Genomic DNA, 17,213 nt, shown 5'->3' with positions numbered 1-17,213 from the left:
ATGTGTACACCCCCACTTCACCTTAATGATACTTTGGCCAACCAGTTTGAACCAGTGGCTCTGATAAATGTAAAAAATGAAAATCCCACTTGGTGGATCTGCAGAATCTATGTTGTGAAAATGCCATGGTGCTTAATTTAAAAATGTAAATATAATTTTAAAAAATTCTACTCTTCATCAGTTTGAATGCAAACAAATGAGTGATATGTTTGTAATGTATTTTTATCAAGGACAAGGACGGATTGTACACAAACCCCAACATGACCGTCGTAGCTGTAGGTGTCTGAAGGGTGTATGTGTGTGTGCGGGGGTGCGTGCAGGCGTGCATGCGTCAAGAGTAGTGGTGGGGGGGATGTTTCCACAGAAGCCTCCTTGCCCCACCAAACGCGTCTTTTGTCATGATTTTATTTTCCCTTTAACTTGACCTGGACTGTGACACATGGACTCCTGCCACCACCCCTCCCCCCCCCCCCCCCCCCAGCTTGGCTCTTGCTTATTCTGCTAATGGGTTTGAGTGGGAGGCGGAGGGGGGGTGGGGGGCGGGGGTTACGGCAGCGGCGCGAGGTTCTCGTCCCGCCCCAGGTTTTTTACGACGGGGCAGAGTGCTCAAGTGGCTCCTCTTCCCCCTGCGGTGGAGGGTTCATCCCGAGGTCACGGCGGATGCCGTAAATGGGGCCGCAGGAATAGGGCTCCTTTTGTGCCTCATGAGGGGGCACCCCCCCACCCCCACCCCTACCCCACCCTCGCATACAGTATCACACATGAACTGCAGTGCATTCTGGGAAAATGCAGCAAAAGGACCTGCCTTCTGACTGTGTGCTTTCACTGCTCAGTTTGAAAACATTTTTAAAAAGCCCTTCCTGAGAATTGCACTGGCAGTTATGTATTCTTTCTGTTATGCTGTGAATGAATTTGGCTCACTACAAGGTCTAAGCAATATAGTCTGTGGACTCAGTAATGAGTGGTCGGCGCACAGATCGTAGAAATGCTTACTTGAATACTGCTGTCTTAGCCTGATTTATTGGAACAATCCGTAAGTACCGAAATCTGACAATATCAACATTATTTGCAGAAAGGGTTTCAAAAGGCATATAGTGTATTTTTCTGGTTTTGCAAAAATGAGACTGAATAGCAGACGGGGTCTGCCAACGTGCATTTGCCGCGCATAAGTAAAACTGAGTTAATGTGAATGAGTCTCCAGCACCTGTGAAGAGGAGGGGAAAGGGTGTCTCTGTGTCCCTAATTACATCTCGATAACGGAGCAGCTCTGGCTAGCAGGCGTATTAGCCTTCCTGTTCTGCTCTGTGAGGTCATCGCTGCAGTTGTTGTTACAGGTGTCGCGGTCGCCGGGCAAGGCGAACAACGGACTTAACCTGAAGTGAAGACAGCGGAATGGCATAGAGCGTGTTGGGGAGGTTAACCGGAGGAACACTGAAGTGGTTGTTAAGAGGGAGGCAGCTCTCCGTTCCTTCCTGTTCATTACGACGCTGGTGGCTAACACATGGCTCTCCCTTCAGAAGCACTCAATAAAAGCCATTAAACCAAATTTTTCATGAACTTGTTTTGGTCCTTGAGGGCATTTAGACATAGGCCCCTCCAGAGCATAGTGGTTTAATGCCCATCTGTGCACGGTGCCACTCGGGTAGCATGGGTTTGTGGCCTGAAGGTTTGCAGGATCAAATCTTAGGGGGCACAGTTTCTCTTTAGTCTCTGAGAATGTAGCCTGAATTACTGACCGGAAAGTCAACTGCAACTGCATATCCAGTACCAAATGCAAGCCAAGTTCCCCCCCCCCCACCCCCCGCCCGATTAGTATATTTATGGAACTAAATAACAGAAAATACCAGGTGCAAATCTGCGGAAATGTACCCGCCGATTTTATGTAATTCGTGTTCTGACCTCGTATGTTGTTCACAGAGCAAGTTCATTGCCTTAAGTTAAAAGTGGATGGAGGGGAAACAGGACGTGTGGAAGCTTGTTTTTCCACTGTGTCTGAGGCTCTCCTGGAAGTGTCCCCCACCTCACACGTCGGGTGAGAAGTTCAGCACCGGCCCTCTTTTTGCAGTCGGCTGGGTTTTATGGCTCCAGTTTTATTGCCAGCTGTGGTCTCTGTCCCCACAAGTCAAAGACGGTTCATCTCAGGGTTCATCCGGAGGTTTAGTTATTGTTCTACTAAATGCTATTAACAGTCACCAATGAGTTTGTGGGGACCCTTTCCTAATGGGATTCACAGCATTGAACTCTCCTTGCCCCCTAACCCAGTCTTGTGTTTTATAACCGAGGAGGTTCACAGACACGGACGCGACACTAAAACCCTGCCCTCTGTCTCTTCAGCTGTAGTTCAGGATTCAAAATCTGCCCCCCCACGGGGAGAGGGGTGGGGTTATTGGGCTGGAGCTGATGGGTTTATAGAGACTGGCACAGTCGGTCTCACCCCCTGGTCTAGACAGTGCATTCTGGGAGAGAGGCCCCCTCCGCTCCAGCAGGGTGTGCTCTGGCCACGCAACCCTTCATTGGGCACGATTTGTGTTCCGGAACATTCAGATGTGATGTAAGGTGTGATGTCATAAAGATAGGTGGTTTTTACAAAATAGCCCAGGGATTGCTCACACCTGTGCTTGTGTTCAGGTTGAATTGCAGTGGCATTTTGCCGCTACATTCCTAATTTATTCGCTACATATTCGCACACCACTGGTGTTGAAGAGGAAGTGAGTGCTTTAAAGCTGGCTTGACAGTTTATAATTAATTAAATGTATCTAAAATAGTTAATAATAGTTCTACAAGGGTATTTGAAAAAAGTTTGGAGCCACCAAAAGAAAAGTCTTATCTCCTTTTTTATTCCTGGATTTAAGCCCCTTGTCTTCTCCATCTGTATTTTATGTGTGTCTTTATTTGACTGTGCCAATATGGATGGGTGTTGATGTCAGTCTGTCTGTCCGTTTGTGGTCCTCAGGGTGGGCCCATGTTGTCTGTGCTCTGTACATCCCAGAGGTGGAGTTCGCCAACGTGTCAACCATGGAGCCCATTGTCCTGCAGTCTGTCCCCCACGAACGCTACAATAAGGTAATCTACAGGACAGAGAAATCAGGCTTGTCAGTCCAGGCATATTAAGGCCAACAGTGTACAGTGAACCAAGTCAGATAATGACCAGAGCAGAGGTGTTAATCTGATTTTCTTAACTACAGACGCTTTGAGGGAAAGTGCACAACATAACCTCCGGTATAGTGGATTGGATTACTTGTTAAAAAGAACTTAACATTCTCTTTAAAAAATTGTATTCTAGAACTACGCCAGACCGCTTACACTTTACTGTTGAGTAGCTAAGTGCAAAAACAGATCATGTTCGCACTCAAAAAAAGAGCAAAAGTCACTGTCTATGCATTAAGTGAATTATTTCACACAGCTGCTGTAGAGCTCTGGTTATTTGTTGAGTTCTGTCATTACTGCCAAAAGGAGGTGTGTGTGTTTTACACAAGCCAGCGGGTGCAAATGAAGCAGTCTACCGCGTGCCGCTTTGAGGCGTTTAATTTAAACCCTTTTACCTCTCGCCAATGACCCAGCTTCTCCATGGGTGGAGAATATCACAAGCCAGTTTTGACTTACTCGGCTATGCACTGCTAAATTCCGAACACAAGTGCAAAATTGTTCTATGTGCACGTTTGATTGTACGTAAATACGGAGAGGCTCGGCCATGTTGTACGGGCAGCGATTTGGTTGCGTGTGGGAAGTGAAACAGGACGACGCGACGCAGCGCTAATCTCACGCTTGGGTTGTTCCTGAAAGCTCTCCCGTGTTCGGGGGCCGAAGCGAATCGGACGCTGTTCGTTTTCGGCGTCCCCGGCTCTGCCTAAATTAAAAACAGCGCGGGTATCGCTGATCAGATGATCGGGGTCCTCGCGGTGAGGGGTCGGTCCGCTCGCAGGTGTTTAATCGCCTGAGCCACAGGAGTAGACAAGCATGGATTGGGGGGGCACGTGCAGTACTGAGCCATTGAACAGGGAAGACTGTTCATATTTCTCTTTGATGCTGCGATTTGTATGTTTGTGTGTGTCTGTGACAAAGCGAGCATGTACACACTGGTGCGGTGGGGGGGGGCTTCACACCCGTGGCCCTTTGTGGTGTTTGAACGTGCGCCTCTCTCTTCTTCCAGACGTGCTACATATGCGAGGAGCAAGGCCGCGAGAGCAAGGCCGCGACTGGGGCCTGCATGACCTGCAACAAACATGGCTGCCGACAGGCCTTCCATGTCACGTGGTGAGTGTCCGGCGGGCCTTCTCTGACCGCGAGGCTTGGGTAAACGCTAACGCGGTGCAGCCCCGTTCAGTCTTCCCATCCCTCCCTTCTCCCTTCTCCCAGACCCGTGAGCTCATAGAGAGTGTTCTCCGCTCTGTGTGGTTAAATGGCTCTATGTCCAGGGTTTCCAGGAATTGAGGATTTAGTAGCCACAGTGCTGAGGTCACTTACCGTAGTAAAGAATGTGAGGGCATGGTGCATTTAAACTGTTGGTATGGGTTGCATTTCTTCTGGAAGCACTGGTATGCAAAAGGAAAAAAGATTGGATGTCATCTTCAAACATATCTTTTTGCTGTAATTATAATTTCCATATCAAGGGCAGTAACATAGGTGCAATTAAGTATGAACAAATCTCTCACTCCTTTTCTCCCCCCTCCCTCTCCTTCTCTCTTTCTCTCCCTCTCTCTTTCTTTCTCTGTCTCTTCCCCTCTCCTCCCTTCTCTCTCTGTATCACAGTGCCCAGTTCGCTGGGCTACTGTGCGAAGAACAGGGTTCAGACGCAGACAATGTCAAGTACTGTGGATACTGCAAATACCATTACAGCAAACTGGTGAGTGCCTTCATGTCTTGTTACATATATGCACACCTGGTTTATCTTTTGAGCTTTCATGAATTATAACTGATCGTCCCTCCCAGTATGTGCTATTGAACTGTTGATCACGGTGGTTTTCTGTGTGCCTGAGAACTGGGCTATGACCTCTCGACCCTTTGGTGACGCGCACACAGACAAGCCCGCTAACACAAAAAAACAAAAACAAATGCAAAAAAAAAGGAACATGAGACTGTCTAGAGTCAAAGGTCACCCTCAATTTTATCTCTATAATTAAGTGTAGTGGTTCACACAGCTGCCATTAAGCTGTGTTTATATATTGAATTTAATTAATTACTGACAAAAAAAGGTGTAATTATACAAGCCAATGACTGGAAATGGGAATCGAGTTTAAATCTACAGCAGATAGGGCTGAAACCCAAGGGCAAAGTGTTGTTCATCTGGGGTCAAGTTTTGGCCCTGTGCACAAATGGAAAGAAAACAAATGAGGATTTACAGTCCTTCTTCCTGGCACACTAGCAATTAAGAGGTTGGCCACTACTGGAGGCTGTAAAAGAGTGCTGTGCGAGTGGCCCGGCCTGTAAGTGTTGCCTTTGTTCATTGAGATTACGCCTCACAAGTGTTGATTTTACCAAATGGCACTTTCCTGCAGGCCGTGTGACGGGGGGGGGGGTTGATTTGGTCGTGAGTCGTTGTCACTCGGCATCTGACCTCCCCTGCTCTTGATTTGCAAAAATGCTACTTTTGTCTTTTTGAACTTTCCTACCTCCCCTCTCCTCGCCCTGCCCCAATCCACCCCCGCCCCCCGGGTCCATGACCACAGGAGGGCCACAGTGTTCTCTCCAGCATCCAATATATCCCACTCTTGCCCCTCTCGGGGTGCAGATGTTTGTGTTGTACCCCTCATACTGGTTGCTATCCCCAAAACTCAGTGGAATGCTCCCACTCACGGGTCTTAGGTCTGGGATTCGGGGGACAGGGGAGATTTTGGGGCAACGCCAGGAGCGTGGCGGGGGACGTCTTGAGTAAATCTTTCCCTGGGAGTTCTGAACGTGAGGCAGTCTAAATGCATATCAGATGTCGTACTGTAATGGAACCGGATATTTGTGAATGGAGCTGAAGTAGTGGTTACAGCCAGGGCATACAGTTAGCCTGTCTGCACAGCTATAATGAAAAACCTGCCCCTTTTCACTCTTCACCTCTGTTTTTAACCCTTTTTTTGCATGCAGTGAAATCAGCGCTTTGGTTTGCTACAAATGTTGTATTTTATTTTCTTTTTTTTGTTGATTGATAAGTATTCTCCGACATTTTCCCTCCCTTTGTGTTTCTGAATGGTGGTTGCCAGCGGTGAAATTATCCCCGCTTTGCTGCGGCGCAGGCTCTGCGTCTCGCTGCAGAGCTGAGTGAGCAGCGCGGCTCCGCAGAGCTGGGGGGTAATGTTTCACACAGAGCCAGCCTGGAAACTTCCACAGACAGCGGCTGCACCGGGCTTCTTTGTTGTCAGTCAGCGCAACGATCAATAATCATACCCTGCCACGGCCCCCCGTGGATAGTGTTTCAGTTAATGCTCGGAGCTGTAGGCAGAATTAATCACGGCTCGCTCGTGGTAGCTCATATGAATCCTCGCCGCTCGTATCCAAACCAGCGTAGCAGACTAGTTTGTGTTGACAACAATAAAACAGCCATGACCGTTCTTTACAGTTTTATGGTGTTGTTACAAAAAAAAAGTCAGGAAAACAATCTGTTGATTGAGCTGGTGTAACCACGGTGTTTGGATTCCCTTTGACTTTGACCTAGATCAATGTGAAGCACACAGTTGGTGTCTTAATCAGGGATGTGGCTTTTCCACATTTATTTCTGACTGATCAGGAATGACTGGTGTGCAGACCCTGCATGTCTGGGGTCACTAGCGTTTAGTGCAGAAAATAACGCATCCCTGATTGTGTATTTTCTAAACTTCAGTAAACAATTGATAAATAAGATGAACCCTTTCTATTTCTGAAAGGATGCGATGGATGGTGAAGGAGTGGCTAATTGTTTTCATACTACTTTCCAATATGAATAAAGGTAATTGGTAAAAGAATCTGTTGGCATTGACTTATAAATGAGACAATTTTTTGGGATGTTTTTATGTCATACTCAGCCAGTAGTTTGATAGTAAATCAGCTGCTGACGAGCGGAAGCGAACGATCCGAAGCTGCAGTGCTAAATTACCCCATTGATTTTCATCTCCTCGTGTCTCCACAGACTGTCCTTACTCACGTGGAGTCACCAGAATACATTATCACTTATTATACAGGCCCAGAGAAAGAGAATACATTAGCACTTATCACACAGAAATTTCAAAGTGGCCTTTATGTGTTTAATCAATCGAGTACAGCAGCTACAGGGGTCACATAAAGAAATTTCAAATGAGAATGCGAGAAACCCTTCTATTCGCATGTTCTTCAAAAGAAAACTGCCTTAGCTCGCACACGCTAACAACATGCCGCTTCCTTTAGCTTCCAGAGCCCCCTGTTCTGTACCCCGACCTGTCATTGTACAGCCATGCTCACCCTTTTAAAACTGAATTTTTAGATTTCTTAGTTTGTAATTTTTTAAAAAAGCAATTCAGGACAGGAAGAGTCAGGAGTAGAGAACATTCTTCTTCTTTTTTTTTTTGGTTGTTTTTTAATTTTTTTTTAAATTGTAACTCGAAGTTCCTCTTTCACCTTTTAGAGAAGGAGAAAAGGCAGCAGTATTAGGGCAGAAAGCTTAAGCCATTCTTCCTCTCACTCTTTGGATAAGCGCCATGACATGGACGCCAAGGTAAGGCAGACCTCTGATCTGTGGCACCCTCCGTCGTGACTCGCCTGTATGGTATGCCCCTCATACGCCTCTGCCATAATGCTCCACCACACAGTGTAACAGTATCTCTCTAAATATCGCAATTAGCCTTTATGAAGGTACAGTTTCCTGTCACATGACAATGGGACACACATGAAGCCACGCCCAGCATGTCATAATATAAAATGACTCTTCTTTTATAAGAATTTATCTGTCGTTTCAGTTTGTCATGCTATACTTAACACGGCATTGAAGGTAATTGTGGGTATAGTAGTCCTTTTGTTCTACCTGTGCTAGCAGGCAAGGTTTAGTGGAGAGACACAGTCGCAAAGGTAATTGCAACCATCAGTTTGCACCACCTTACAATCTGACAAAATAAGTGAATTCCTGACTGTCAAATAAAGTGAAAACAAAAATAATGTTTTTCCTCATCTGCATATTTATCTGTTAGTTATAGCCTGTATTCTGAAACTGCGATTATTTCCCCCTGCAATTTAATTTTGCAGTAATGTTTTTCGTTCAGTTGCCACATAGGCCTGTCTTTCATTAAAATGTTTGTTCAATTGGGAACCTGAAATTAGCGAGGGTGTTACAGCCAAAAGTCCAGTTTTCAAACCTGGATAGACACAGCTTGCACGCACCAAGCCAGTGACATTTACAAGTGCAGAATTTTGGTGGTTCGTCCTTCCAAACGGCTCTCCCCATTAAATGGGTCTTCTCTCAGACCACCTGAGGTTTTTTATTTCTTTTTTAAATGAAATGGGATTACCTGTTGGCGGTGTGGAAGCTTTGTGGCTCCCACGTCTACACGGTTTCTACATCTGCAACGGCCCTGTGTCTCCCTCCCTCCCTTTGCTTGCTTAGCCGTATGAAAGGGCATGGCATCTCTCCCCACCACCATCGACACTCTGACTGTACCCCCGGCATCTCTCCCACCTGCCATGAACCTGCAACCCGCGGGCTCACACTGGTCATCTCTCCATCCAGGGCCTGGTTTAATAAGGCCTTTTGTACATGCAAAACCTTTTGGCACATGCAAAGCTAAAAGCATAACCAATGACCATTACATTACAGGCATTTAGCAGACGCTCTTATCCAGAGCAACTTACACAACTTTTACATAGCATTTTACATTGTATCCATTTATACAGCTGGATATATACTGAAGCAATTTCGGTTAAGTACCTTGCTCAAGGGTACAACGGCAGCGTCCTACCCGGGAATTGAACCTGCGACCTTTCGGTTACAAGTCTAGTTCCCTACCCACTGTGCTACACTCCGACCAGTGTGAAACAAATACCATAACCAACATTGGTCATGTTATTGGTTTTTCGTGTGCCAAACGGTTTTGCGCATGCTAAAATAGTAAAGTAAATCAGGCCCTGAGTGTCTTATCCTGTCTAAATCTTGAGAGTGATTAACCTGCTGATGTTATTTTTTGTTAAGCATTTTTTCGTATGACTCAAATGTCTGGGTATATACGGTTTTAAGTAGGAAAGAACTACTGGGTGAATCTACTGTAGCATTTGCCAATGTAACGTTTTCCACTGTGTTTTTCGGGCGTGCTCTTTTGCAGTTTAGAGCGTCCAGCGGACATCAGTCAGGTTTGTTTCTGTGCTTCTTATGTAAACTCAGCAAGCAGTGAGGAGGACCTGACCTTTAACCTCCAAGGCCCTGAGGCTGTGCTTTCGTGGAGCCTGTTGTCAGGAGAGGGAACGTATCAAACATCTGGTGTATTTTTCATGTTCTGTTCTCACACTGTTTTTGGTTATTGGGTTATAATAAGCTGACATCGCATGCGTATGATGTGAGCATGTGCTATAGGGTTGGGGAGAGAGTGGTGTGTGTGTGCGTATGTGTGTATTTGTGTGTGTGTCTGTGTGTGTCTCTGTCTGCTCCTGTACCATTCGCCTGCTCAAACAGTCTGGAGAAATGAACGTCCCTGATACAAATCTGTCTCAATCCACTGCAGAAATGGGGCAGAATCGCCGAAAGGGCCTTCAAATGGTAACAAAACCAAGAATAGAAAATGCAATCATTTTAGCAGAATGCAGCCATTGTCCGTGACCTCTGAACCCCCGACCCCCTCTGCCCAATCCCCACGCGCTTATCACCGAAGCCATCGCTAAACCCAAGCCCCCGGTCATTACGTTTAAATGAACTAGACAGGCATTGCCGTGAACAAGCCCGGTAGGACAGGTCTGGGCCGGGCGTTTTGTCGAGGTTGTCTGTGGAGGATTTTGGGGGGGGGGGGGGATAGGCTCGAATAACCAAAAATGGAGCTTCTGTCAGCATGTCCCTGTGTGCCCTGCTTTACCCGTGGGGTTACTGCAGCCGGTGTGGAGCCCGCAGCCTGCAGGGGGGGTGGGGGGTGGGGTATCTATGGTACGGTGCGCTTCCTTCCCTCATTGTCAATGAGGCTGATTTGCATTAGCAGAGCCCCCCCATCCCCCCTTTCTTCGCATTCCCAGGTCAAAGGTCACGGGGCTCAGATGTGTACCCAGCCGCTGGCTCCGACCCCAGGGCGGCAGCAGAGGCTTCTGAGCCGTTCCGTTTTGTCTAATTTATTTATTTATTTATTTTTGCTGAGCGGAGCAGGCAGCCTGGATAAAGCGGCGTCTCCCGGCTCTCTGAAGCGTACAGCGCGTTTCACAGCTCGCCCCTGTCTCTTTGTTTTCCACAAACAGCCTTTTGTTTCCGGATTTCTGATTTCCTTCATGATGTCCACAGCTGCGAGCGGTTTCTTAGCGGTGGAATAGTTTAGGGGTGAAGGTGGATGGCTTCAGGGGAAATATAAGACCCCACTTTTAGTCTGTGTGCCCAGGGCACGTAGGACTTGTAGTGATTAGCTGTCATGTAAAAGACCTTACTTTGGAGAACAAAAACCAAATGTGTATTCTGTCATATGTGATATTGACTTAACGCTTGAAGTCCTCACTGAAACGCTGAAAGGAACAAGGACAGATGAATGAATGGGAGTTCTTTTATTAATTTGTGCATAAATAAATAAATAAATAGTTCTAAATTATTCATTGGCAGATAAAATATCTGGCGATGCTTGAATAGATACTCAAAATTATGATTGGCGTTCTTGCTTCATTAATTTCGGCAATCTTTTTAAGGGCTGGTAATCTTACTGTAATCCGAAATGTTCTTCTGCGAGGCTAGATGTTCCTTTGTGGGAGGTAAAAAAAAAAGAAAAATTCATATTTTCCCTGTCACATGAAACTAACAAAAGGAAAGAGGGGTGGGGGTTTTTAATGAAAAGCAGACTTAATAAAGTGAAGGGAAAGGCCGGGGTGCTTGTGCGACGACGGGGGTGGGGGTTGCTAAGTGATAATGCGGGGTGAGGGGGTGCTCGTCTCCGCGTGGGCGCGCCCGCTCGGAAACGCCGCGGAGGGCTCCCGTCTGCCCGGGCTTATCTGTGCCCCGTCCTCCCGACGGGACGCCGGGGGAAGGACAGGGGGCTCCTGGAATCAATTAGAGGCGAACGGAGCAGGAAACGTCACTCTGTCAGTCCGCTAGCAGCCGTCAGCCCGACTCAGAGGCCCCTTCGCTTATCCCTGCCCGAGCGGGATCCTCGCTGTCTTCCGCTCTATCAGCTCCTCAGGAAGAGCGGAAAGGCTGATAACTCGCCCGTAGACGAGGGGGGAGGGGGCCGGGGGGGGGGGGGGGGGGGGTGGGGGCATGGGTGTCGGAGCACAAAGAACCAGATGTGCAGTCTGAACGTTGACAGAAAGGAAGAAGGAAGGTTGACTCCCCACCCCCACCCTCCACAGTCGCGCACAGCTACCTGTCGCCGTGGAAACGTGCAGCCCTAATCGTTTTAATGAACTTTCGCGACCGCGGAACATTAGAATGCGGAAAACTAGGCGCTCCCTCTGCGCTGAGCTCAGGCCAGGGCTGTGATTGAAGGCTGCCAGTCGCCTTTTGCACTGAATCCCACCTGGTTTACAGGCAGCTTGGTCTCTTACTTTCTCCCTTTATTATTATTATTATTATTATTATTATTATTATCACAAATTGAGATTAAGCCTCCTGTTGAGGGGGTAGCGCCTGTGCCCCATCGTGGGATTTTGGCTTGCAGTCTCATTTCCTGAGCTAAATCACTGGACCCCAACTGTCCGTTTTATGATTCTGCTGGCATTTAAACCGAACCTTCACCGCTGACCTCATCTCTTTTTCGTTTTTTAAATGTACCTAAACACTGGGGGGGGGGGGGGGGGGTTATGGAAACAGTGATTCACCTGAAGCCCCTCCCTGACGTCTACACAGCCTCTTTCCCTTACTGGTGGGCATTCCCATCCGAAATTACCACAGTAAACTATTTCAGCCTGTTTAGTTTTTTACATGGGAATCGAAAGGAAGCCGTCTGCAAAAGCTTCATTGTGAAGGGCTTCACACAGAGCGATCCGAAACGGTTTCCACTGCGCGGAGATGGCGTGCGGGAGGGGCTCTGTGATGTCACGGCCGCGCGGGGGAAAGTGCAAATCTACTCCTGGCAGTGTTTTTCGGGATCGCTGCATATTTTCACAGCTCGGGTCTGAAAATGAGAGTGTGCCGCGCGGAGGGCGCCTGAGCAGCGTGCGAACTCATTCACACTGAGACCCCGCGGTGGAAATGGCTCCACTGCTCCTGCACGGGCTCACATTCTGCTCTTCTGCACGCACACACTCGTCAGCGTTCACTCGCGTGTGCATGCACAGGCACACACACACACACACACACACACACACGCACGCATGCACGCACACACACACACACACACACACACACACACACACACACACACTTTTACATACACGCACTCGCACTTGCATATACACACCACATACTTACAAGCGCACACACACACACAAAACATGCACTCTTGCACATTCAGTCTCAAACACATACACACAAACTGACACACACTTTCACATAATCATGTGCACACCACTATGTATACACACACCTCTGTCTGTCTCTGTTTCAGCAACTGCTGAAATGCCTTTGTTCTCATTCTGTAGATTTCAGATAATTAGGCTGTTCTGGTTACCGTTTGTCACAGTCGAGATCTTGTGCAGGCTTCGATGGAATCAAAGAATGTAAGCTATGCACTTCATTCTGGATTAAAAGCATCTCCAAAATGGCTATATTATTAAGTTCCATTATATCACTTCTGTTTGCTCTCTCTCAGTCTCTACCACCCCGGCAACTTTCAGTCAGAAACGTTTGTGCTCTCTCTCCGTCTCTTTCTGTCTCTCTCGCTCACTTGCTCTCTCATACTTGAAGGTAATATTGCAATATTGCCTTACAGTGAGATTCTCTCTCTCTCTCTCTTGCATCTGTCTCTGAGCATTGAGACATGATGTCTGCACACACACACACACGCTCACACGCTCACACACTCTCACACGCTCACACACGCTCACACTGCAGCTCCAGGTCCAGGCAGGGCCAGCTTCTGTCCCCGGCAGCAGGTGACGCGCTCAGCCTTTCACTGACTCCCTCCCTGCGTTCTGCTCTGTTTTTTGCTGTTCTCCTCAGAAACACAAAGAGAGGGACAAACACAAACCCCGGCACAAAAGGTCCTCCGAGCCCTCCTCGTCCGTCGCTGCGGCCTTGACCGTCTCCACGGAGAAGGTGAGCCCAGCCTCCCCCTCTCTCTCCGCCGCCGCGGCAGAAAAAAAGCATTCGTATTGGGTGTTGGCGCGGCGTTGCGGCTGAGGAGATGGTCTTTTAGCCCGAAAGGTCAGATTACCTGTAGGCCACCACGTTTGAACGAGGTACTTAAGCTGAATTGCCTCTTTTAGTGTAGATGTAACTCGCCCTGAGGGGGTGTTTCGACCTGCTTCACAGTTCTGAAACGTAATACGTCAGTGTGTATTTAAGTGTCAGGGATGCCTGGATGGAATGAACTTCCCTTCTTATAATGAAGAGTGTAAGTGTTACTTCCGACATATGCTAGTTGTTTTCAAATTCCTCTGGGAGTTTTATAATAGAGAAATTGATGTTGCGGACGTGAACGACCCATTGCTGACCAGCGACTTGTTGCTGCCTCAAATCGACTGATGGTTTTTTTTTTTTAGATGTAGGATACTGCTACTAAAAACACCCCTATTTAAATTGGTGTGGATCACGAGATTAAAACATTTAAAAAGTAAAAAAAAATAGGCAGTTCTATATTTTTTTCAGAATGATTGTATGCTGCTTTGCTCACTGTACAGGTTACCACATGACCCAGTGTAGTTAGTTCTGTTCACACATTGATGTTACCACAGTAGTGTCGGGCTTATAATGGTACGGAGAGAGGCAGCTGTTGCACTACATTCAAGCCCAGCTGTGGTGTTTTTTTTCACAACAGTGCATCGCATTGGAGTACGTTCACTTTACCATGCTTACAGGGAGCATGTCATTAGTTACCATTTTAGCGGTTAGATCTGTTGTGGTTTCAGCTGGGCAGCTGTCACACTGACGAGGTCTCACTACAAAGTTGGGTGCTTGTTTGCTGTGATCCCTTGGATATTAGGTTCTAAAGCGGGTTAATATCATTGATGTTGACCTGTGGTACGCGAATTTGGCAGCACATATTTTCAAAATCATTCCACGTTGCTCAGCACTCCTTAGCAAGCTGGCAGTCTTTTCAGCCGACAGTACGTGATGTTAAAGTGAATGACAACAAGCCCCGCCCACCCCCTGTATTACACATGTAGAGCAGTAGCCCAGTTAGCATTTGTGATCTTCTATTTTGAACGGTTTGAGAATTAAACGGAATAATCGATGACGATCGATGAATCAACCAATTGGTCACATCCATAATGGATACAGGCTGTTGTTTGTTTTGCAAAATAACCGAGGGGTGCAGAGTATAGCCAGGAATCAGGCAGGCTCTTTAGAAGCCACAGTACACGTGTCTGCTGTTTAGTGTTGATTTGCTACCTCTGTCAGGAGTTGGGTCATGGTTCTAACACCTGCATTCCAGCTGAAAATGCTGCAGCCCGAGTTAAGCATTTTCACTCAGTCAGCCCCCTCTGAAATGAAATGAGAAACAAATATGCCTGAAGTGAATTTAAATATAGCTAGTGCTCATTCTGAGCAGTGAAACCTGTGCAGTGGCCAATCAGCTGCCAGGACTGAGGTCTAGGTAAGAAAAGCAGCTACTGGGTTCATTTCATAGGGAAATTACCAGGTGTGACCACAACTGAAGAACAACTCCGTGCTGAGTGTGTGTGTGTGTGTGTGTGTGTGTGTGTGTGTGTGTGTGTGTGTGCGTGTGTGTTGTGTGATGTGTGGTGTGTGCACCAACTGCCAACTGAGTTTATTTTCTCTGTCCCTGCCTTATCTCTCTCACACACTCTCTCACACACACACACACACACACACTCTCTCACACACACACACACTAACTCACACGTGCACACACACACTGACACGCGCGCACACACACACACTCATACACATGCACACTCACGCGCACACACACCCCACTCACACGCACGCGCCTACACACCCCGCAAACACACACACTCAGACACAGCAGAGCTACAGCAGCGGCAGCAGCGGAGGCTCAGTGCCCGTCTCCAGCTCCCAGAAGCGGCAGGAGGACGCCGGTGCAGGACGCTTCACCAACGCCAACTTTCAGGAGGTGCCCAGTCACCCTGGGGGCGTGGCCAAGGATGGCCCGCCCACAGAGGGCAAGAGCTCCGAGGGCAAAGGCAAGAGGACGAGCAGCCACAGCTCGGGCCAGAGGGGGCGCAAGTCTGCCACCAGCAAACCCCCCCTTTCTGCAGCGGTCTCAGCAGCGCCCCCTACTGCTACCACACCTTCCAGCAGCCCGTTTCAGCAAGGTATGTGTGTGCACGCGCGAGTGAGCCAATGACATCCCCTTGACTCTACTGGCCAATGACATCCCCTAGACTCTAACCTACAACTGTAGAGAGTTGTCTGTACTCATAGACTTGTGTTTAATTGGTCCTGAGGCCTGTAAAAATAACAGTCCTCTTCATAATATGCATCCCTGGTTATGGTTCCCCAGAACAATTAAGCACTGTCCACTACTAACTTAACCCTGACACCTGATTAGATATGACTTCTCTTGTTGTTTTGTGAGTCTGTGATTCTTCGCTGCTGTTTGATCTTTGTAGTTCAATGCTCATCAGGGTAGTTTTGTTCATTCAGGAGTTGTGGATTGGGCCTGTCCTTCTTCCACCATCTGTCTCTCGTGAGACTGTACTTTACTGAACTTCAGTCCCAGGTCTTTGCACTTGTGTTTGGACTGTAAGTCGCTTGCATTCTTGTTCGTAAATGTGTTTGCTAAATGGCGGGAAAGTAATAATCTTCAGAAAAAAAGGCCATTGAAAGCGTTTTTGTGAAGTCTGTTGGGACGGCGCGTTGTTGAGTGTGGGTGGAGTGTGTTTCAGTAGCGGTCTGGACATCTTCCAGAGCCCCCGTCGGCGGGGGGGGGGGGGTTGTTTGCGATAGCGCCTTTGCTCGCCGCCTTCTAATCTGCGAGCCGTACCAGCGGTCCCGGGACGGGGGGGGGGGGGTGAGGGGTTACGCGCGAAACCGCAGGCACCGGCTGCCTGTTTTCACTCTGTCTGAACGAACGGCCCGCAGACCGCTTTGTTTTGGGGGGGTGTTGTTTCCTGTTTCGTTTTTGGTCATGAAGCGGTTTTGTTTCGTTGTTAGTTTTGGTGAAGGGTTGACTCAGGCAGCCGCGCTGTGTTGTTGCAGCTTTGCATACAGAGAACCGGGGAGTCTGGGAAAAAAAGAAAGAAAGAAAGAAAGAGAGAAGCGGGCTGTGTTCTCGCCTCGGCGCGGAAACGTTAGCGGGCGGAGGGCGAGGAAAACAGAGGGGAGCTTTAGCAGGTTCGTCTCCACAGCTGGTGCAGGTGGGCCCTGCTCCCAATTTTACTTCCGTGTACCTAACACACTTTTTTAGGAAGGAGTATGTGTCATAGTCGAACCTGTCTTTTCAGTTGTCTCGCGTACACATGCAGGCGCACACACACACACACACACACACACACACGCGCGCGCACACACACACGCGCACACACACAGGAAACTCAGTCGTTCTCAAGGACGCAGACGTCGCGAACGGTTCTGGCGGCAGGAGCTCTCACGTCTCGGCTCCAGTTCGTTCCGTCGCCCGCCTGCGCTGAAACCGGACACGCTATTGGCAGCGGAGTTCACCGCGGCCGCGAGAGCCACGCGGGGGAGAACCCGGGGAGGAGAGCGCGAGCGAGGAGAGAGAGAGAGAGAGAGAGAGAGAAAGAGACCGGCCGCGCGCTCACGGGCTGGCCTGCGGTTAGTGTGGCTTCACCTTCGTCTCTTTTTCTCTTCTGCCCTGACTTGTTTAAATGTGGATTGGGGCGTGGGGGTGGGGGGGTGGGGGTGGCGGGGGGGGTCCGGCGTGGTAAAATGTGGAGCTGGAGCTTCGATAGCTGCCGGCCACAGCTGTGAAAACACAGCGGGCTGGAAGGTAGCGCAGGAGGTGGGTACGGGACTGGCTGTTAAAGGGGAGGAATGTGTGTGAAGTTCAGGACAGGGACTCTGGGGG

General features: G+C 48.4%; 1 protein-coding gene across 12 annotated transcripts in view; it reads left to right on the top strand.

The window, feature by feature from the left end:
* The window catches only part of LOC118233901 (protein AF-10-like), a 59,499-nt gene that overhangs the window by 13,312 nt on the left and 28,974 nt on the right, over window positions 1-17,213 (top strand). For 8 of the 12 annotated variants that reach the window (XM_035429988.1, XM_035429987.1, XM_035429984.1 and 5 more), the window contains 5 exons: window positions 2,954-3,063; window positions 4,151-4,254; window positions 4,750-4,843; window positions 13,199-13,294; window positions 15,183-15,498. In XM_035429988.1, coding sequence (XP_035285879.1) covers window positions 2,954-3,063; window positions 4,151-4,254; window positions 4,750-4,843; window positions 13,199-13,294; window positions 15,183-15,498 — 720 coding nt within the window. Of the gene's footprint in view, window positions 1-1,917; window positions 2,033-2,953; window positions 3,064-4,150; window positions 4,255-4,749; window positions 4,844-13,198; window positions 13,295-15,182; window positions 15,499-17,213 lie in introns of those variants that run through there. The other 4 variants (XM_035429990.1, XM_035429986.1, XM_035429995.1 and 1 more) reach the window with 3 other exon arrangements.

The sequence above is a fragment of the Anguilla anguilla genome, chromosome 8 (assembly GCF_013347855.1).
Source record: "Anguilla anguilla isolate fAngAng1 chromosome 8, fAngAng1.pri, whole genome shotgun sequence".
In the NCBI taxonomy this organism is placed as follows: domain Eukaryota; kingdom Metazoa; phylum Chordata; class Actinopteri; order Anguilliformes; family Anguillidae; genus Anguilla; species Anguilla anguilla.
This window is presented reverse-complemented; position numbering and strand designations above follow the sequence as displayed.